The 18,224-nt window shown below is 43.0% G+C and overlaps 1 protein-coding gene across 1 annotated transcript in view; it reads right to left on the reverse strand.

The window, feature by feature from the left end:
- Positions 1-17,392, reverse strand: part of LOC115207974 (carboxy-terminal domain RNA polymerase II polypeptide A small phosphatase 2) — a 43,924-nt gene extending 26,532 nt beyond the window's left edge. The window contains exon 1 of the mRNA XM_029775635.1: positions 16,773-17,392. Coding sequence (XP_029631495.1) covers positions 16,773-16,833 — 61 coding nt within the window. The 5' untranslated portion in view covers positions 16,834-17,392. The remainder of the gene's footprint in view (positions 1-16,772) is intronic.
- Positions 17,393-18,224: the final 832 nt, after the last annotated feature.

The raw sequence follows: 18,224 nt of genomic DNA on the forward strand, positions 1-18,224 counted from the left end.
TTCAAGGCTCAAGACAATGTTTCTTAAACTTACATACAAGTTTTGATATTAGTTGGCAGGGGCCTTTACTGTGTTTTGATGCATTTCTAACAACATTTTAAGACTTATTCTGGTAGACGTTTTCTAAGATCCCCTTTCCATCTTTTTGACCAGAAATCAAAGCTTTTGATTTTTCAAAAATGTTTATGATGCAAAATGGTTGAAAAATGTATGCCTTCAATTGCTCAAAAATATACTCTTAACATTGGTGCTCATGAGTCCTTTTAAATGGAAATGACCTTACTCAACATGCTCCCTCCTGGATAAGGTGAACACACACACTTTGATGTGAATGCGAAGGGGTGCAAGAGTGGGCCTCTCACTTATCAGAACTAAATGCTTACAGGGCTCTTCAACGCGACCATTTTACTCGCATTAGCGACAAAATATGTAGCCGTGCGACCTGTAATATATATATTTTTCAAGTACAAAAACAAAACTGATAATTGTTGCAATGATTACTTCACTGTACTGCAGCCCCTGAATGCCATGGAGAATACACTGACCACAGATTCTTGACAGTCATCTTGCACCATTACTACTACAAAAAAACTTGCTCCTTGAAAAATGTATCCACTTATACATAGTAAACACAAAGCATGGAAACATAGCCTTAACATGACACAGTACATTTGTCAATACTTTTCTACCATCCTTTATTGTAAGTACACTGCTCAAAAAAATAAAGGGAACACTTAAACAACACAATGTAACTCCAAGTCAATCACACTTCTGTGAAATCAAACTGTCCACTTAGGAAGCAACACTGATTGACAATAAATGTCACATGCTGTTGTGCAAATGGAATAGACAACAGGTGGAAATTATAGGCAATTAGCAAGACACCCCCAATAAAGGAGTGGTTCGGCAGGTGGTGACCACAGACCACTTCTCAGTTCTTATGCTTCCTGGCTGATGTTTTGGTCCCTTTTGAATGCTGGCGGTACTTTCACTCTAGTGGTAGCATGAGTCTACAACCCACACAAGTGGCTCAGGGAGTGCAGCTCATCCAGGATGGCACATCAATGCGAGCTGTGGCAAGAAGGTTTGCTGTGTCTGTCAGCGTAGTGTCCAGAGCATGGAGGCGCTACCAGGAGACAGGCCAGTACATCAGGAGATGTGGAGGAGGCCGTAGGAGGGCAACAACCCAGCAGCAGGACCGCTACCTCCGCCTTTGTGCAAGGAGGAGCAGGAGGAGCACTGCCAGAACCCTGCAAAATGACCTCCAGCAGGCCACAAATGTGCATGTGTCTGCTCAAACGGTCAGAAACAGACTCCATGAGGGTGGTATGAGGGCCCGACGTCCACAGGTGGGGGTTGTGCTTACAGCCCAACACCGTGCAGGACGTTTGGCATTAGCCAGAGAACACCAAGATTGGAAAATTCGCCACTGGCGCTCTGTGCTCTTCACAGATGAAGCAGGTTCACACTGAGCACATGTGACAGACGTGACAGAGTCTGGAGACGCCGTGGAGAACGTTCTGCTGCCTGCAACATCCTCCAGCATGACCGGTTTGGCGGTGGGTCAGTCATGGTTTGGGGTGGCATTTCTTTGGGGGGCCGCACAGCCCTCCATGTGCTCGCCAGAGGTAGCCTGACTGCCATTAGGTACCGAGATGAGATCCTCAGACCCCTTGTGAGACCATATGCTGGTGTGGTTGGCCCTGGGTTCCTCCTAATGCAAGACAATGCTAGACCTCATGTGGCTGGAGTGTGTCAGCAGTTCCAGCAAGAGGAAGGCATTGATGCTATGGACTGGCCCGCCCGTTCCCCAGACCTGAATCCAATGGAGCACATCTGGGACATCATGTCTCGCTCCATCCACCAACGCCACGTTGCACAACAGACTGTCCAGGAGTTGGCGGATGCTTTAGTCCAGGTCTGGAAGGAGATCCCTCAGGAGACCATCTGCCACCTCATCAGGAGCATGCCCAGGCATTGTAGGGAGGTCATACAGGCATGTGGAGGCCACACACACTACTGAGCCTCATTTTGACTTGTTTTAAGGACATTACATCAAAGTTGGATCAGCCTGTAGTGTGGTTTTCCACTTTAATTTTGAGTGTGACTCCAAATCCAGACCTCCATGGGTTGATAAATTGGATTTCCATTGATTATTTTGTGTGATTTTGTTGTCAGCACATTCAACTATGTAAAGAAAAAAGTATTTAATAAGATTATTTCATTCATTCAGATCTAGGATGTGTTATTTTAGTGTTCCCTTTATTTCCTGTTCCCTCTGCCCTGTTCAGGTTAAGGCCTAAATCTACTTCAGACTCAGGTTCCCCTCGCTGTAACTTAAATAAAACTTTTTGACTCTAGGTCTGCTGTGTCAGGGGATTTGGATTTTCTAACTAAAACCAAGTTGATGACCAACCAAGTTTTATAGGTCATATTCTCAACTACAGGTATGAAGCTGCAACAAAGTACATTCCCTGTTCTAAACTGGGACTGGGTTCAACTTCACAACCAAAACGCATCCTCAAATCAATAACATTTTATTTGTCACATTTCATAAACAACTGGTGTAGACTAACATTGGAATGCTTACTTATGGATCCTTTTCCAACAATGCATTGGTTAAAGATATATTTTAATATAGTGACATGAGGAATAACTGAACAGTAAATAGCTTATAACAATTAAAAATAACATGGCCATATACAGGGTGTACCAGTACTGAGTCGATGTGCAGGGGTATGAGGTAATTGAAGTAGCTATGTACATATCGTAGGAGTAAAAGCGATTAGGCAAAAGAAGACAGTAGCAGCAGCATATGTGGTGAGTGTGCCCCCAGTATGTGTGCACAGAGTGAGTGCAAAAAAGGGTCAATGCAGGTAGTCCGGGAAGCCATTTCATTAGCTATTTAGCATTCTTGTGGCTTGTAGGTAGAAGCTGTCCAGGGTCCTGTTGGTTCCAAACTTGGTGCACTGGTAGCGCTTGCTGTGCGGTAGCCGAGAGAACAGTGTATGACTTGGGTGGCTGGAGTCTGACAATTTTTGGGGTCTTCCTCTGACACTGCCTGGTATAGAGGTCCTGGATGGCAGGGATCTCGGGCCCCAGTGATGTACTGGGCCGTACTCACCACTCTCTGTAGACCTTTGAGGTTGGGTTGCTGTACCAAGCGGTGATGCAGCCAGTCAAGATGCTCTCTTGGTGAGGAGCTTATATTCATGCTTGCCCTTGAGGTCATTGCCAGGTAACAAGGTAAACAATGGGGCACTTGTCATTCCACGCCTAAATAGTACGCCTCAAACCATTCTCTCAGCAAAATGCTCTCATGGTTGACAGAGTTGATCATGGACTGTTGGATATCAGACAAACAGGAATACACAATTGCATTTCTATTGCTTTGTAACCAATTACAGAATAGTTCACTGATGCACTTCACAAGAATTAGGAAAGCCCGAGTCCCCTTAGAAGCTTAGACATAAGGGAATGTACATGAAAACAGCATACAATAAGTGTACTAGACAAATTATCGGTGCATCTGCATTAGCATTATGACAATATGTTCAGAATTGTACACATTAATCAGACATTTATTTGATAATTTACAACTGGCCAGCATAGCTGAAACAATCAACATGAACACTCATTAGAAATGAAGTTGAGAAATAATGGTGAGACATTTCACAAAAACATTTTTAAAATCTTAGAGCCATAAGCCTAATATAGGCACCTGGCTGCCCTACAGTGTGCAGGACACATTGATTTGTACAATTTGTAGCACTCATCTCCCATCCAATGAAAAAAAAGACTAAGTAACAAAATGTGATATCATGTAAAAGTGAATTACAACCAACTACAGAGATTGATGGGGAGGGGAGCAGGAGAGGACGACTCATGTACCCTGCTTCCATCATCCACTTGACTTCAGTCACCCAAGACTGTAGCGGAAGGCAAATGCAGCTATGGCCGCCTCATCAGGCCTCTCACACTGAGCAGACAGGGGTCCTGGGATGGACAGCTCACACAGCTTCCCCACATGTTGTGCTGAATCAAGGATGACCTCGAAGAGGAGATTCAGCAGCCGGTCTATGTAGCCTGTAACGTTTTTGAAAAGGAATTAAGAAATCTATAAATATATGGACGAGGAATGTCAGAGTGGCAAAGACTACAATACAGTAGATAGAATACAGTATATACACATATGGAGATGAGTAATCCAAGCTATGTAAACATTAAAGTGGCCAATGATTTCAAGTCTGTAGGTAGGCAGCAGCCTCTATGTTAGTGATGGCTGTTTAACAGTCTGATGGCCTCGGTCCCTGCTTTGATGCACCTGTACTGACCTCGCCTTCCGGATGATTGAGGGGTGAACAGGCCGTGGCTCAGGTGGTTGTTGTACTTGATCTTTTTAGCCTTCCTGTGACATCGGGTGCTGTTGGTGTCCTGGAGGGCAGGTAGTTTGCCCTCGGTGATGCGTTGTGCAGACCGCACCACCCTCTGGTGAGGGTGGTGCAGTTGCTGTACCAGGAGGTGATACAGCCTGACAGGATGCTCTCAATTGTGCATCTGTAAAAGTGTGAGGGTTTTTGGTAACAAGCCACATTCCTTCAGCCTCCTGAGCTTGAAGAGGCGCTGTTGCACCATCTTCACCACACTGAGTGGGTGTACCATTTCAGTTTGTCCGTGATGTGTATGCCGAGGAACTTAACTTTCCACCTTCTCCACTGCTGTCCCGTCGATGGGGGGGTGCTCATCTCCTTTGTTTTGTTGACGTTGCGTGAAAGGTTATTTTCCTGACACCACATTCCCAGAGCACTCACCTCTTCCCTGTAGGCTGTCTCGTCATTGTTGGTAATCAAGCCTACTACTGTTGTGGAATCTGCAAACATTATGATTGAGTTGGAGGTGTGCATAACCACACAGTCATGGGTGAACAGGGAGTACAGGAGGGGGCTGAGCACACACCCTTGTGGGGTCCCAGTGTTGAGGATCAGCGAAGTGGAGGTGTTGTTTCCCATCTTCCTACCTGGGGGGCGGCTTTTAAGGAAGTCCAGGACCCAATTGCACAGGGCAGGGTTCAGACCCAGTGCCTCGAGCATAATGATGAGCTTGGAGGGTACTATGGTGTTGAATGCTGAGCTATAGTCAACGAACAGCATTCTTACATAGGTATTCCTCTTGTCCAGATGGGATAGGGCAGTGTGCAGTGTGATGGTGATTGCATCATCAGTGGACCTATTGGGGGCAGTTAGCAAATTGGAGTGGGTCTAGGGTATCAGGTAGGGTGGAGGTGATATGATCCTTGACTAGTCTCTCAAAGAACTTCATGATGACAGTGCTACGGGGCAATAGTCATTTAGTTCAGTTACCTTTGCATTATTGGGTACAATGGTGGCATCTTGAAGCATGTGGGGACATCAGACTGGGATAGGGAGAGATTGAATATGTCCGTAAACACACCAGCCAGCTGGTCTGCGCATGCTCTGAGAACGTGGCTATGGATGCCGTCTGTGCCGACAGCCTTGCGAGGGTTAACACGTTGAAATGTCTCACTCACGTCCGCCACGGAGGAGGACAGCCCGCAGTCCTTGGTAGCTGGCCGCGTCAGTGGCACTGTGTTATCTTCAAAGCAGGCAAAAAAAACGTGTTTAGCTTGTCCAGAAGCTTGTCCGTGACATAGCTGTTGTTTTTTTGTAGTCTGTGATTGTCTACACATTCTGCTTGAGCTAGCTACTAGTAGTTTGTAAACAAGGCCAAAGCATGGCATAGGCGCGCACATGTAATGACGGTTAAGGCAGTACATATTCAAGACGCTACCATTGGTGTATAACATTCCCAGCTTTATGCGATGTTACATAAAGCATGAAGTAAATCCTTGGTAGTGCCTGCCTCCTGAATCCAAGAGTTTGACACGGGCGGAGGGGACCAGTAACTTTATGATCAAACTTTATCAATGTATCAGCTACAGTCATTTTCCATACTTGGGTCACCCTACTTTGAACTGGTTTCATCCAAATATCATCCAACTTGCTCAGGACCTTTAAAATCAGTAAGTGATGTGGACACTGGGGAACTTGAAGCTCCCGACCCCTCTCCATTACAGTCCAAAAGATGTGGATTGGATGTGCTCGCCCCTCTGTTACCTGTAGTCCACGATCAGCTTATTTTCAACGCTGACTGCGAAGAAGTTGTTGTCCAGGCACCACACTGCTAGGTCTCTGACGACCTCAACGTCCATCAGTCCTACAACCGTTGTGTTGTCAGCAAGCTTGATGGTGGTGTTGGAGTCGTGTGAGGCCACACATTCATGGTTGAACAGGGAGTACAAGAGGGGACTAAGCACACACCACTAAAGGGCCCGTATTGATGATCAGCATGGCAGATGTGTTATTGCCTCACCGCCTGGGGGATGGCCAGTCAGTATGTACAGGATCCAGTTAAGGGAGGTGTTCAGTCCCAGGGTCCTGAGCGGACTATGGTTTTGAATGCTGAGCTGTAGTCAATGAACAGCATTCTTACATATGTATTCCTTTTGTCCAGGTGGGTGAGGACAGTGTGGAGTGCAATAGAGAACGCGTCATCTGTGGGTCTATTAGGGCAGTATGTGGGGAATTCCGACCAGAGAAACTTGAGTAAATGGAATGCAATTCCCCTTTTTTCTCTCTATGCATATTCTGACCTTGAACTTGACATGACAATAACATGCTATTTTCCCGCTATTTATTTGGGGTGGAGTTTGAACAAATGAAGGTGTTGCGGAGGTGCGTCTACAGATATTCCATATTCTGACCTCGACTTAGTTATCTAATAATTACACCCCTTTTACACGTGAGGAAACAATGAATAAGGTCTAGCGAAGGTCTACTGTTTGAATAACAGAATTGTAAATATAAATCACTTGTTTTAGATCCATTTTCTCTTATAATTGCTGGAGACAAATGTGAAACCAGTCATAATGGCAGCAAACTGTAGCATATCAACTTTTCCACAGTAAAGTTTATGAAATGCTGTGTCATTATGCAGAATTTAAATGTGTACTTGCAGGGATGGGCACTCTCGAATGTCTTAATTATACGCTACGCTGACTTTTTCGGTTTCCTATTTCAATCATGTTAAATATTAGCCACTATCATTGTCTACCGTCAGTGGACCTAATAAACTCATATTCAAATGCCAATTTACGGATAGTTCCCTTCAGGTGGTATAACCTACATTATCATTCCATTTACCTTCATTTGCTTCCTTTGTAAACGCAGTCACGGCCGTGTGGTTGCTGCTTAGGGTCAGTAGTAACAGTTGATAATATAAGACATGTATGCTAATTATACGGATATGGAGCGGAGCACAGACCAAGACGTAACCGTTTGAAAGTGACGCATGACACGGCCAATTATCGTGTTATCACACAATTCCATGATTAATGCAGGCAATAGATGAGGTTATAGCCTATTATTGTACACTTCTCTATTATAATTATATTTACACCAATCTTACATTACCATGGGTTGAAGAACTGAATGTGGCAAATTTCTGAATGAAACCACTATTTTGTGCATAAAGGCTCTCCAACCTGTTCATGAGTCATAAATACTTCCGAAAACTAAATAATCTACAAGATCAGAGTATTTTTTTGATCTACCAATTGGTGCTGAAACAGACGAATATGCAGATATTTCGATGGATTTCTTTCGTTGATCCCTAATATTCTGAACCCTAGTGAATCTGTCGACAAATTTAAACTAAAAAAGGGAAATCGTATTTAAAGGGATGGCTTAAGATATTTGTACTGAAAAACCTGCAGAATGAAAACGCCACGAGAAAATCTGTTGGTCAGCAAGTGGGAGGGTTCAGGGGTTGAATTAAATTTCAGAGCGTGCAAGTTAACCACACCTGCAGAGCACGTTATGCGACTGAATAAGGTAAGTGTGAATACCAAAATACTGAGAAGTGCATTGGAAAGGCGTGCATAGGAAATGTCTGAATCGGCCCCTATGCGTATTGGAGTGGATCCAGAGTGTCTGGGATGATGCTGTCGATGTGAGCCATAACCAGCCTTTCAAAGCATTTCATGGTTATAGATGCTAGTGATTCAGGGCCAGTCATTAAGGCAGGTTACCTTGGCCTACTTGGGCAGAGGGACTATGATGGTCTGCTTGAAACAAGTTGGTATTATCGACCGGGTCAGGGATAGGTTGAAAATGTCAGTGAAGACACTTGCCAGCTGGTCAGGCCATGCTCCGAGTATGCGTTCTGGTATTCCGTCTGGCCCCGCTTCCTTGCGAATGTTAACTTGTTCAAAAGGTCTTACTCACCTCGGCTACGAAGAGCGAGATCACAGTCTTCCGTAAGAGCTGGTGTTCTCATGCATGCTTCAGTGTCGCTCGCCTCGAAGCGAGCACGGAAGGCATTTAGCTCATCTGGAAGGCCTACGTCGCTGGGCAGCTCACAGCTGGGTTTCCCTTTGTAATCTGTGATAGTTTACAAGTCCTGCCACATCTGTCGAGTGTCAGATGTGGCTTAGTAGGATTCAATCTTAGTCCTGTATGGACACTATGCCCGTTTGATGGCTCGTAGCAGGATTTCTTATAAGCATTCTGATTAGTGTTCCACTCCTTGAAAGTGGCAGCTTTAACCTTTAGCGCAGTGTGGATGTTGCCTGCAATCCATGGCTTCTGGTTGGGGTATGTACATACGCTCACGGCGGTGACCTCATTGTCGATGCACTTAATGAAGCTGGTGACTGACGTGGTAAATTAATGTTATCAGATGAATCCCAGAACATATTCCAGTCGGTCCAGTGAAGCAGATGCTAAACTGCAGGACAACTTCCGTATTGAGTGCGTCACTGGTAATTCCTGATTTAGCTTTTGCTGGAAGCAGGAGAATAGAGTTATGGTCCGATTTGCCAAATGTCAGGTGAGGGAGGGCCTTGTATGCGTTTCTGTGTGAGGAGTTGAAGTGATCTAGAGTTCTGTCGCCTCTAGTTAGACAGGTGACATGCTGGTAAAAATGAGGTAAAACAGATTTCAAATTTCCCTGTATTAAAATAACTGGAAACACCACCCCCGGGTGTGCATTTTTTTGTTTGCTTATGGATCTATAGAGCCTGTTGAGTGCGGTAGTCGTGCCATCATGGGTTTGTGTTCGTAAGTAGATGGCTACTAAAAATATAGATGAAAACTCTTGGTAAATAGAATACTTCATGATAAGCTACAGACCATACTAACTCAGCCGAGCAAAAACGTGAGACTTCCTTAATATTGGAGATCGTGCACCAGCTGCTGTTAACAAAGACACACCCCTCCTACCTTAGTCTTACCCGAGTCTGCGATCCGGTCTTGATGTTGCATAGAAAAACTAGTGAGATGTATATTATCCATGTCCTCGTTCAGACACCACTGAGAAACATTGAATATTACAGTTTCAGGTACCATTGATAGGATAGTCTTGAACAGAACTCATCCGGTATGTTCGCCAGTGACTGCACATTAGCCAATAGAACAGAAGGCAATGGCGGTCTATTTGCTTGCTGATGTAGTCTTGTCAGGATGCTGCCTAGCCTACCTCTTTCGAGTCCCGGGGATTAGGGCCTGGTCCAGAGTAAGCAGAATGCCAGATCTGCATACTCGTTGAAATACACATTTTCATCCAAATCGAGGTTAGTGATCACTGCTCTGGTGTCCAGGAGCTGTTTTCGGTCATAGGAAATGGCGGAGACATTATGTACAAAAAAAGTTAAGCTCAGCGTAAAAATCACACACACAAAACAGCCGAATTGGTCAGGAATCTGTAAGGCGGCTACCATTGCACAGTGCACATAACACCTGACAGGCAACCTTACGCAATGCTGTCATAAGCATGTTGTGTCACAAATCTTGTCTTTTCATAACAGTCGGTCTAGAGTATGAGAATGTTGAATTGATACTTTTACAGCCATGAGTGACCAAGCTGTCAACCTTACCTATGAGGTCTGAAGGTTGTTAAACGTAATTCAAATAGCCTAACCAGGATTCTTCTTCTCAGCCTCGGCCAGTAAATGCAATACCAACAAAAACAGTTGAAGAATGTAATGATCATGATTACCTCATACCAAATATGAGAAGTTTGAGTATCACAGAAACGTGCAAACTGAAAACAAAGGCAAGTTCTTAGCTAACCTACGGCACGGACAGAATGGTAGGATTCTCGAGCGTCTACTGGTTGAGTACTTAGCACTAAGGATGCACCGATTACCTTTTTTGCCGATACCGATATCCAATATATTCCTTGCCAAAAAAAACTAAACCGATAACCAATTAACATTTTTGCGGCCTTACACATTTTAGTACAGTTAAACAGCTGAAACACACACACACTGACCAAAAAGTTATTTTGCTGTCATTTACGTATGTCCCCATTACCAGTAAAACAACCAAAACCTATTTCTTTCACTTACTTGCTGTGCTGTTTCGTTGTTCATTTGTTCAGTCGTTTCATTCTCAACCAGGATTTCATCATACATGTCAAGCAGTGAAGTTTCAGCTCTGTCTGTCCGTGGTCTCTTCTGCCGTGGGTCCTCTTCCTCGGTGCGCACTGTCACTATGTCCGTTTCCATCTTGTCCAGCTGTGTCTAACTTTTCATGTAAACCCCGTTTCTTGTCTGCATCGAAGTACCGGTCCTTGTACCTAGCATCGAGGCGATACAGTAATGAGGCTCAGAGAGAATGCCACGTAATCGCTTGATCACAGCCTCTAGAGGAGTACTTTTGCAATTTTTAAGCCGACGGTCTGTGTCGGCAGTTTTGTTGAGCAGGCGTTTCAATGCCATGACAGAGGGTATCATGTCTGCTGCAGACAGTTTATGAGCTTATTTCTCTTGTCAGTTGTTCGAATGGAGCTTGGAATGTGTTCATGTATCAAACATGTTCTCAAATGCAATTGAAATGGCAGCAGCGGTATGAGAACCAGCACATTCTTGAGCATGCAATATGGCTTTCCTCAGTACGAAATCCTCAATTTTCTGGATACCATTGTGATCAGAGTATTTTTTTAAATAAATGATTTGTGATCGGAAAAACATTTCCGGGTGCCAGCAAACAACTTTCTCATGTCAGTCAAGTGAGGTGCTACTGGTCTAAATAACTCAGTTGGCTAGTTTGCCTGTGTGTAAAGAGAAGGACAGGCTGTACATTGATCCTGCAGCTCTGATTGTCCACTCCCTTCATAAGTCACTGATCAGTTGTCTGCCAACTGCAAATTGAGGACAGACACACACACACCCCCCTCCGCAACTCCTAACCTGCAGCTTGTTTGGTTTATAAGCATGCAGAGAGATTGAAATGTTTTAATATGCCTGTTTTTTCCCCCAATCACAAGTATCATCCGATCTGACTATCAACTGTCAATTTACAGATACAACCACGAATACGAGAATGGCCATGTCGGCACACCCCTACTTAGCACCTCTGAACAGAGTGCCTGCCGTAATTTGCAAACCATGAGAGCAGTCAGTCCGGCGGGTGGTCCCTATAACACAGACCGACAATCGGTCTGGCACGTTCTCCTTTAAGTCTGTCTGAACCAGAGGAATGAATGCACACAGCCTATCTTGAAGTATAACTATCCCTACCCCAATAAAATTAGTCATGGAATTAACTTTGTCATTTCTTATCCCCCTGCACAACATGCCATCCTCCAACGTAGCATTGTACTCCCAACTAAAGTGGTAGGCCTACATTAGAGGTCGACCGATTAATCCGAATGGCCGATTAATTAGGGCCGATTTCAAGTTTTCATAACAAATCGGTATTTTTGGCCATCGTTTTTTTTTTTTTACACCTTTATTTAACTAGGCAAGTCAGATTAAGACCACATTCTTATTTTCAATGACGGCCTAGGAACGGGGGTTAACTGCCTTGTTCAGGGGGGATTCGGGGATTCGTTTTTGCAACCTTCCGGTTACTAGTCCAACGCTCTAACCACCTGCCTTACATTGCACTCCACGAGGAACCTGCATGGCAGGCTGACTACCTGTTATGCGAGGGCAGCAAGAAGCCAAGGTAAGTTGCTAGCTAGCATTAAACTTATCTTATAAAAAACTAACATAATCACTAGTTAAACTAGTAATATCATCAACCATGTGTAGTTATCTAACGTGTCCTGCGTTGCATATAATTGATGCGGTGCCTGTTAATTTCTCATCGAATCACAGCCTACTTCGACAAACGGGTGATGATTTAACAAGCGCATTTGCAAAAAAAGCACAGTCGTTGCACCAATGTACCTAACCATAAACATCAATGCCTTTTTTTTAAAAAAATCGATACATAAGTATATATTTTTAAACCTGCATATTTAGTTAATATTGCCTGCTAACATGAATTTCTTATAACTAGGGAAGTGACGTGTCACTTCTCTTGCGTTCCGTGCAAGCAGTCAGGGTATATACAGCAGTTTGGGCCGCCTGGCTCATTGCGGACTGTGTGAAGTCCATTTAGTCCTAACAAAGGCTGTAATTAATTTGCCAGAATTGTACATAATTATGACATAACATTGAAGGTTGTGCAATGTAACAGGAATATTTAGACTTGGGGATGCCACCCGTTAGATAAAATACGGAACGGTTCCGTATTTCACTGAAATAATAAATGTTTCGTTTTCGAAATGATCGTTTCCGGATTCGACCATATTAATGACCTAAGGCTCGTATTTCTGTGTGTTATTATGTTATAATTAAGTATATGATTGGATATTTGATAAAGCAGTCTGACTGAGCGATGGTAGGCAGCAGCAGGCTCGTAAGCATTCATTCAAACAGCAACGTTGTGCGTTTGCCAGCTGCTCTTTGCAATTCTTCAAGCATTGCGCTGTTTATGCCTTCAACCCCCGAGATTAGGCTGGTGTAACCGATGTGAAATGGCTAGCTAGTTAGCGGGGTGCGTGCTAATAGCGTTTCAAACATCACTCGCTCTGAGAATTGGGAGTGGTTGTTCCCCTTGCTCTACATGGGTAACGCTGCCTCGAGGGTGGCTGTTGTCGATGTGTTCCTGGTTCGAGCGAGGAGAGGGACGGAACCTATACTGTTACACTGGCAATACTAAAGTGCCTATAAGAACATCCAATAGTCAAAGGTATATGAAATACAAATGGTATAGAGAGAAATAGTCCTATAATAACTATAACCTAAAACTTCTTACCTGGGAATATTGAAGACTCATGTTCAAAGGAACCACCAGCTTTCATATGTTCTCATGTTCTGAGCAAGGAACTTAAACAGTAGCTTTTTTTACATATTGCACTTTTACTTTCTTCGCCAACACTTTGTTTTCGCATGATTTAAACCAAATTGAACATGTTTCATTATTTATTTGAGGCTAAATTGATTTTATTGATGTATTATATTAAGTTAAAATAAGTGTTCATTGAGTATTGTTGTAATTGTCATTATTACAAAAAACATAATTTCAAAAAAAATCGGCATCGGCTTTTTTGGTCCTCCAATAATCGGTAATGGCGTTGAAAAATCATAAAATCGGTAGACCTCTAGCCTACATTACTGAAAAACAAACTGCTTTCTGTTTGCCTGTCAGACATGATGTAGGACTACCTGTGCAGGACAACAAAGGACAGTTGACGTGCAATAAATAACATCCACCCACTCACCGGAGTTCAAGTCAATCTGAAAAACAACTATGGAGTCTCCCATCTGGGCTCCCGAGTGGCGCAGCGGTCTTAGGCACTGCATTTCAGTGCTAGAGGCGTCACTACAGACCCTGGTTCGATTCCAGGCTATATCACAACCGGCAGTGATTGGGAGTCCCATAGGGCAGCGCACAGTTGGCCAAGCGTCGTCCGGGTTCTAGTTTGGCTGGGGTAGGCCATCATTGTAAATAAGAATGTTCTTAACTGACTTGCCTAGTTAAATAAAAATCTGGTCCCAGCAGGGCCTTTAATCCTGATCAGAGAAGGAGCATAAACACCACATAGTGCCTTCATATGAGCTGCAACATCCTATTACCATAAGCGACATGTTTCAGGAAACTGGGCATATGTCGCGCGTCACTACTTCACAGGACAGCCATTTGAACGCAAACCTTTTTTTTTATTTACCAAAATGCATTTTTTGGCAGAAATGGCTTCTAGAACATGTGAACGTTCGTGTGCCTTAATAACAAACTTGCATGCCATCTGTAAATATGAGTAAAATTGTTAAACTACAAGCCTAGTTGGTTTAGCCAAAGAAAAAGTCTGCAACCTCCCGCTAGCCATGATTGGCTGAGATAATGATTGGGCTGGACATGCTGAGAGATGAGTTCGGATTGGTCTGCCATGTAGCACGCTTCTGTCTATAACATGAGCTGGTCAGTATGTGTAGGTCATCCTTTCCAACGCGGCTTTTATGAAAGATATAACATAGAACTAGATAAGTGTTGCTCTCCACTTTCAGGAGGACTGAGTTTTGAAATTAGTGAAACTAGAATATGATAGCTAAGGAGATGGAAAAAATTTGAGCAAATATGCAGACACAGTAGAAAAGAGAACACACCAAAGGCTGTTATATAAAACACCAGTCTTCGTATTACATCTTCAAACTAAGGGCAACCATGTCATTCATGACAGAGAGGGAGAAGCGTCAACCCATGTATTTGGGTAAAATAGTCTAGCTAGCTACATTTTCACATTACACATTTCTAATTTTGTCAAAGTTTTTTTAATTTCAAGTTAAAGTGCACTGTTAGCTAGCTAACGTTAGCTGGTTGGCTCGCAAGCTATTGTTACGTGTATGATCTGTGTGTAGTTATATTACTCGTATCTCAGACCCACTTCCATTGTTAGTTATAGCCTAATGTTAGCTAGCTAACATTGAACCTGGTTGGTTAGCTACCTGGAGGGTAGTAATGTTATAAATTGCGATTATGGTTAATTGTTTAGCTAGCTAGCTACATGTCTAAACAAAAGACTCAACTACTATGCAAGTAACCATATCAATAGAATTTCATGATGTCACTGCAACAACTGTCGATAGGCGTAGCTGGTAAATACGCTCTGGCTATCCACTCCGATTTCAGAGCACTCTCGTCTGGGTGTGCCAGAGCGCAGAATAACTTTTCAAATGGGCAACACCCGTAGAATATGGCCGGTGTCAGGAAAGGTTGGCAAAAAAAATTTAAAATTGTTGTCAGCAGCACAGTTGCAGTAACCAACACTCTGGATAAGATAAAAACATCCTAACCAGCTCTGCTAGGGCGAGTAAAATGGTCAGTGAGCTGTTCTCTCATTTGTGTCTGGAAGTAGCTAGCAAGCTAGCCAATGTTAGCTTGGGTGCTTGACAGCTGTTAGGTCAGAATGCTCAGATCAACCCTACTCCTCGGCCAGAGCGTCCAGTATGCGCTCTGAACGCTCCGAGAGCGAAACACTCTGATTTTACAAACAGACAATCTGACAATGCTGAGTTTACGAATGACCAGAGCGCACTCTGGCACTCCAGATTAAATTTACTAACACACCCGTAGTATAAACCAGCCTTTAGTCTTGAAATCTTTGGTTGTTTAGTACATGGCCTCACATGCGAATCCTTAAAGAGATGGGTGGGATAAGGCTTTAGAGGGTGTGAACCATGCTGAATGGGACCAAGAAGAGCTCTCCAGTAGGTGTATCAAAACATTCAAAGGCCATTTTCTCATAAGTGAGGTTACAAGTTAAATCAACTTTCAAAGCAGAATTAATTCTCTATTGTTCCTCAACTGTAGTGTATGATATACCATTTTCTAGCTCTGAGTCTACTTTTACGCAATGTAAAAAAACAATTTCAAATGTTGCTACATAAGACCGAATCAAGCCTGTTGGTCACATTTTTACATGTGGGTAGAGTACTGGGTAGGGGTGACATCAAACTCGCAAACATGTTCAACATACATACATCGTAACTATCTGTGTCGCCTGTGGCATTAACCACATCTTATGTTGACTGTCTGTATTGCTTAGGTATTAATGTCCATGTATAATTAAGTAGATCAAAAGTTTACCAATGTTTTTCTGCTTTATTAAAAGAGCATCTACTTTGACAGATATGAACTGTAATCCAAATATAGGAGTAAAGTAGCTACATCCAAGCCAAACAAATGAATATATACAAACTGATATGACAAATTGCAAACAAAAGTATTCTGTTACTGTCTGGAAAAATAAACTGACCAGGCATACTCCAGACAACTAGCTACTTCTAAACTTTCAACACTTGTCTGTCTCAATTGAAAAGCTGTGAAACAATGTCAAACGTAATTGAAAGTACAAATAATTAAATGTATATAGTTCTTTACTACGTGGCTCACAATATAGGCTACAATCGATGGGTTTCCAACAACGTAGTTCGCTAGTTAGTTTGCTGTTAAAATAACTTTATCCAGAGGTTCCCTATCCCTGACTGACGCTATCGTCTGCGAGATGGTCGTTTGGCTACCCGTAACGAACTAACGAGTTACATTTGACTCGCATTCTGAATGTAAAATGGACACCCACACAGTGGCAAGCCTGATTCAGTACAACCAGCATTTGGAATATCTTCATGCCATACATGTAATGTCAGACACATTTACCAATAACTTGTTCACATGACAAAACTCACTCAAACCTGACATTCATTAATTAGATGGGCGCAAGCCAATGATTGCGTGTAGCTATTAGCATGCTAGCAGCTCCTACCAGTTAGCTCCCACGACAGTTGGCTGGCTTCTTCCGCTTCAACAAACAATATTATACATTGCGAAAGTGATCTCACTGAGCGGATAAACACGAGGACTTACCTGTTTTGGACGGCAGTTGACTATCTTCTTTCTGCACTTGAGTGATAATAGAACTTTCCATCTAACAAATGCACAGCCCCTCAAAGTCCAATCCGTTACCCCAATTTGCAGGTACTTTCAACATTCAGCTAGCTGGTTAGCAATCACGTTTACCAACCCGTTGCGTTTGGTATCCGAAAATATTCCAATAAAAACAGCTTCTTGGTTTTTCTCGTATCAATTATAGCTTCCGCTATCGTTCCTAGTTCAAGCTAGCCAATGTGTTTCATGCGTTCAACACGAAGTGTATTAGTGTAACGCTGCGGTCCCCTCTGATAGCTAGCTAACACTAGGAAAGACCTCGCTAATACTCCAACATGGAGAATCCAGGCGAAAAAAGCAAAACAACCGAGGAAATGGGGCAGGGTGCGGTTTCAAGTTCCCCTTAATACTGATAAACAACCTTGAGTGATCATAATCCACTATACCAAAACTGAAAATATGTTGGTAAAATAATTCCTTATCTTGGTCCAAATGAACAATGTGTATATGTCTGATTAATAAATTATTGTTTTAGTTTATCGGATGACGCTTTGTTTTTGCTCTTCTGGGGATTTTGGGGGCGCCTTGAAACCACTCATCGTCGCGGATTGGATCACGTAGAAGTGGGAGTACCACAGGCATTCTTCTCAACTCGCTTCGGAGTTCGTTCTGAGCACATTCCTGTGTTCGCCAGTAGTCGCAGGGTATATGGCCGGATTTGATAGTCATGGCTAGAAGGGATCCATCTTATGTCAAATTAACATCAGATTTGACTATTCGTAGAATGTTACGCAGTAGTTTAGGATAATTAGGTTAAGGTTAGGAAAAGGGGGGGGGGACTTTTGAAGTTAATTTCCCTCCTAGCAATGACCATGTTTGGTAGCGTTCCCCTGCTCAGATGTTGCATGCATCAACCAATGGTTGCGTGCTACGTCAGCGACGGTGTCATCGATTGACAGATTACTATAACATATAATTTGGTTAGCTGATACATGAAGTAGGCCTACCTATCCAGACGTTGTAAAATCTGGCTGGCGTCAGCAACGCCTGGGCAGAGGCATGCGCCCATTATCGATATAGCATATGGCTCACGATCAATTTGTTTGTTTAATATCCGTAGACTATGCTTATTTAGACTAGTTTGACATTTAATATACATTTAATAAATTGCATATTTCAATGCCGAATACTATTTATATATACATTAAGTAGTAGACCTATGTGGTTGAAGCCTATGCAAAGGCCTATTGCCAAAATGATCATCTATCTGCGGCAATGGAGGACAAAATAAATTACTGCCATGTGAAATATTTGAACTGAAGACTGTAAAGTCTGCAGACTTTTTTGTTTTGACCTTGTGGCAGCACTAATCGTTTGATTACAATCCACATTTTATAATTTCATCATAGGCTAAAATTAGCCTAGCTCAAC

The sequence above is a fragment of the Salmo trutta genome, chromosome 14, assembly GCF_901001165.1.
Source record: "Salmo trutta chromosome 14, fSalTru1.1, whole genome shotgun sequence".
NCBI lineage: Eukaryota > Metazoa > Chordata > Actinopteri > Salmoniformes > Salmonidae > Salmo > Salmo trutta.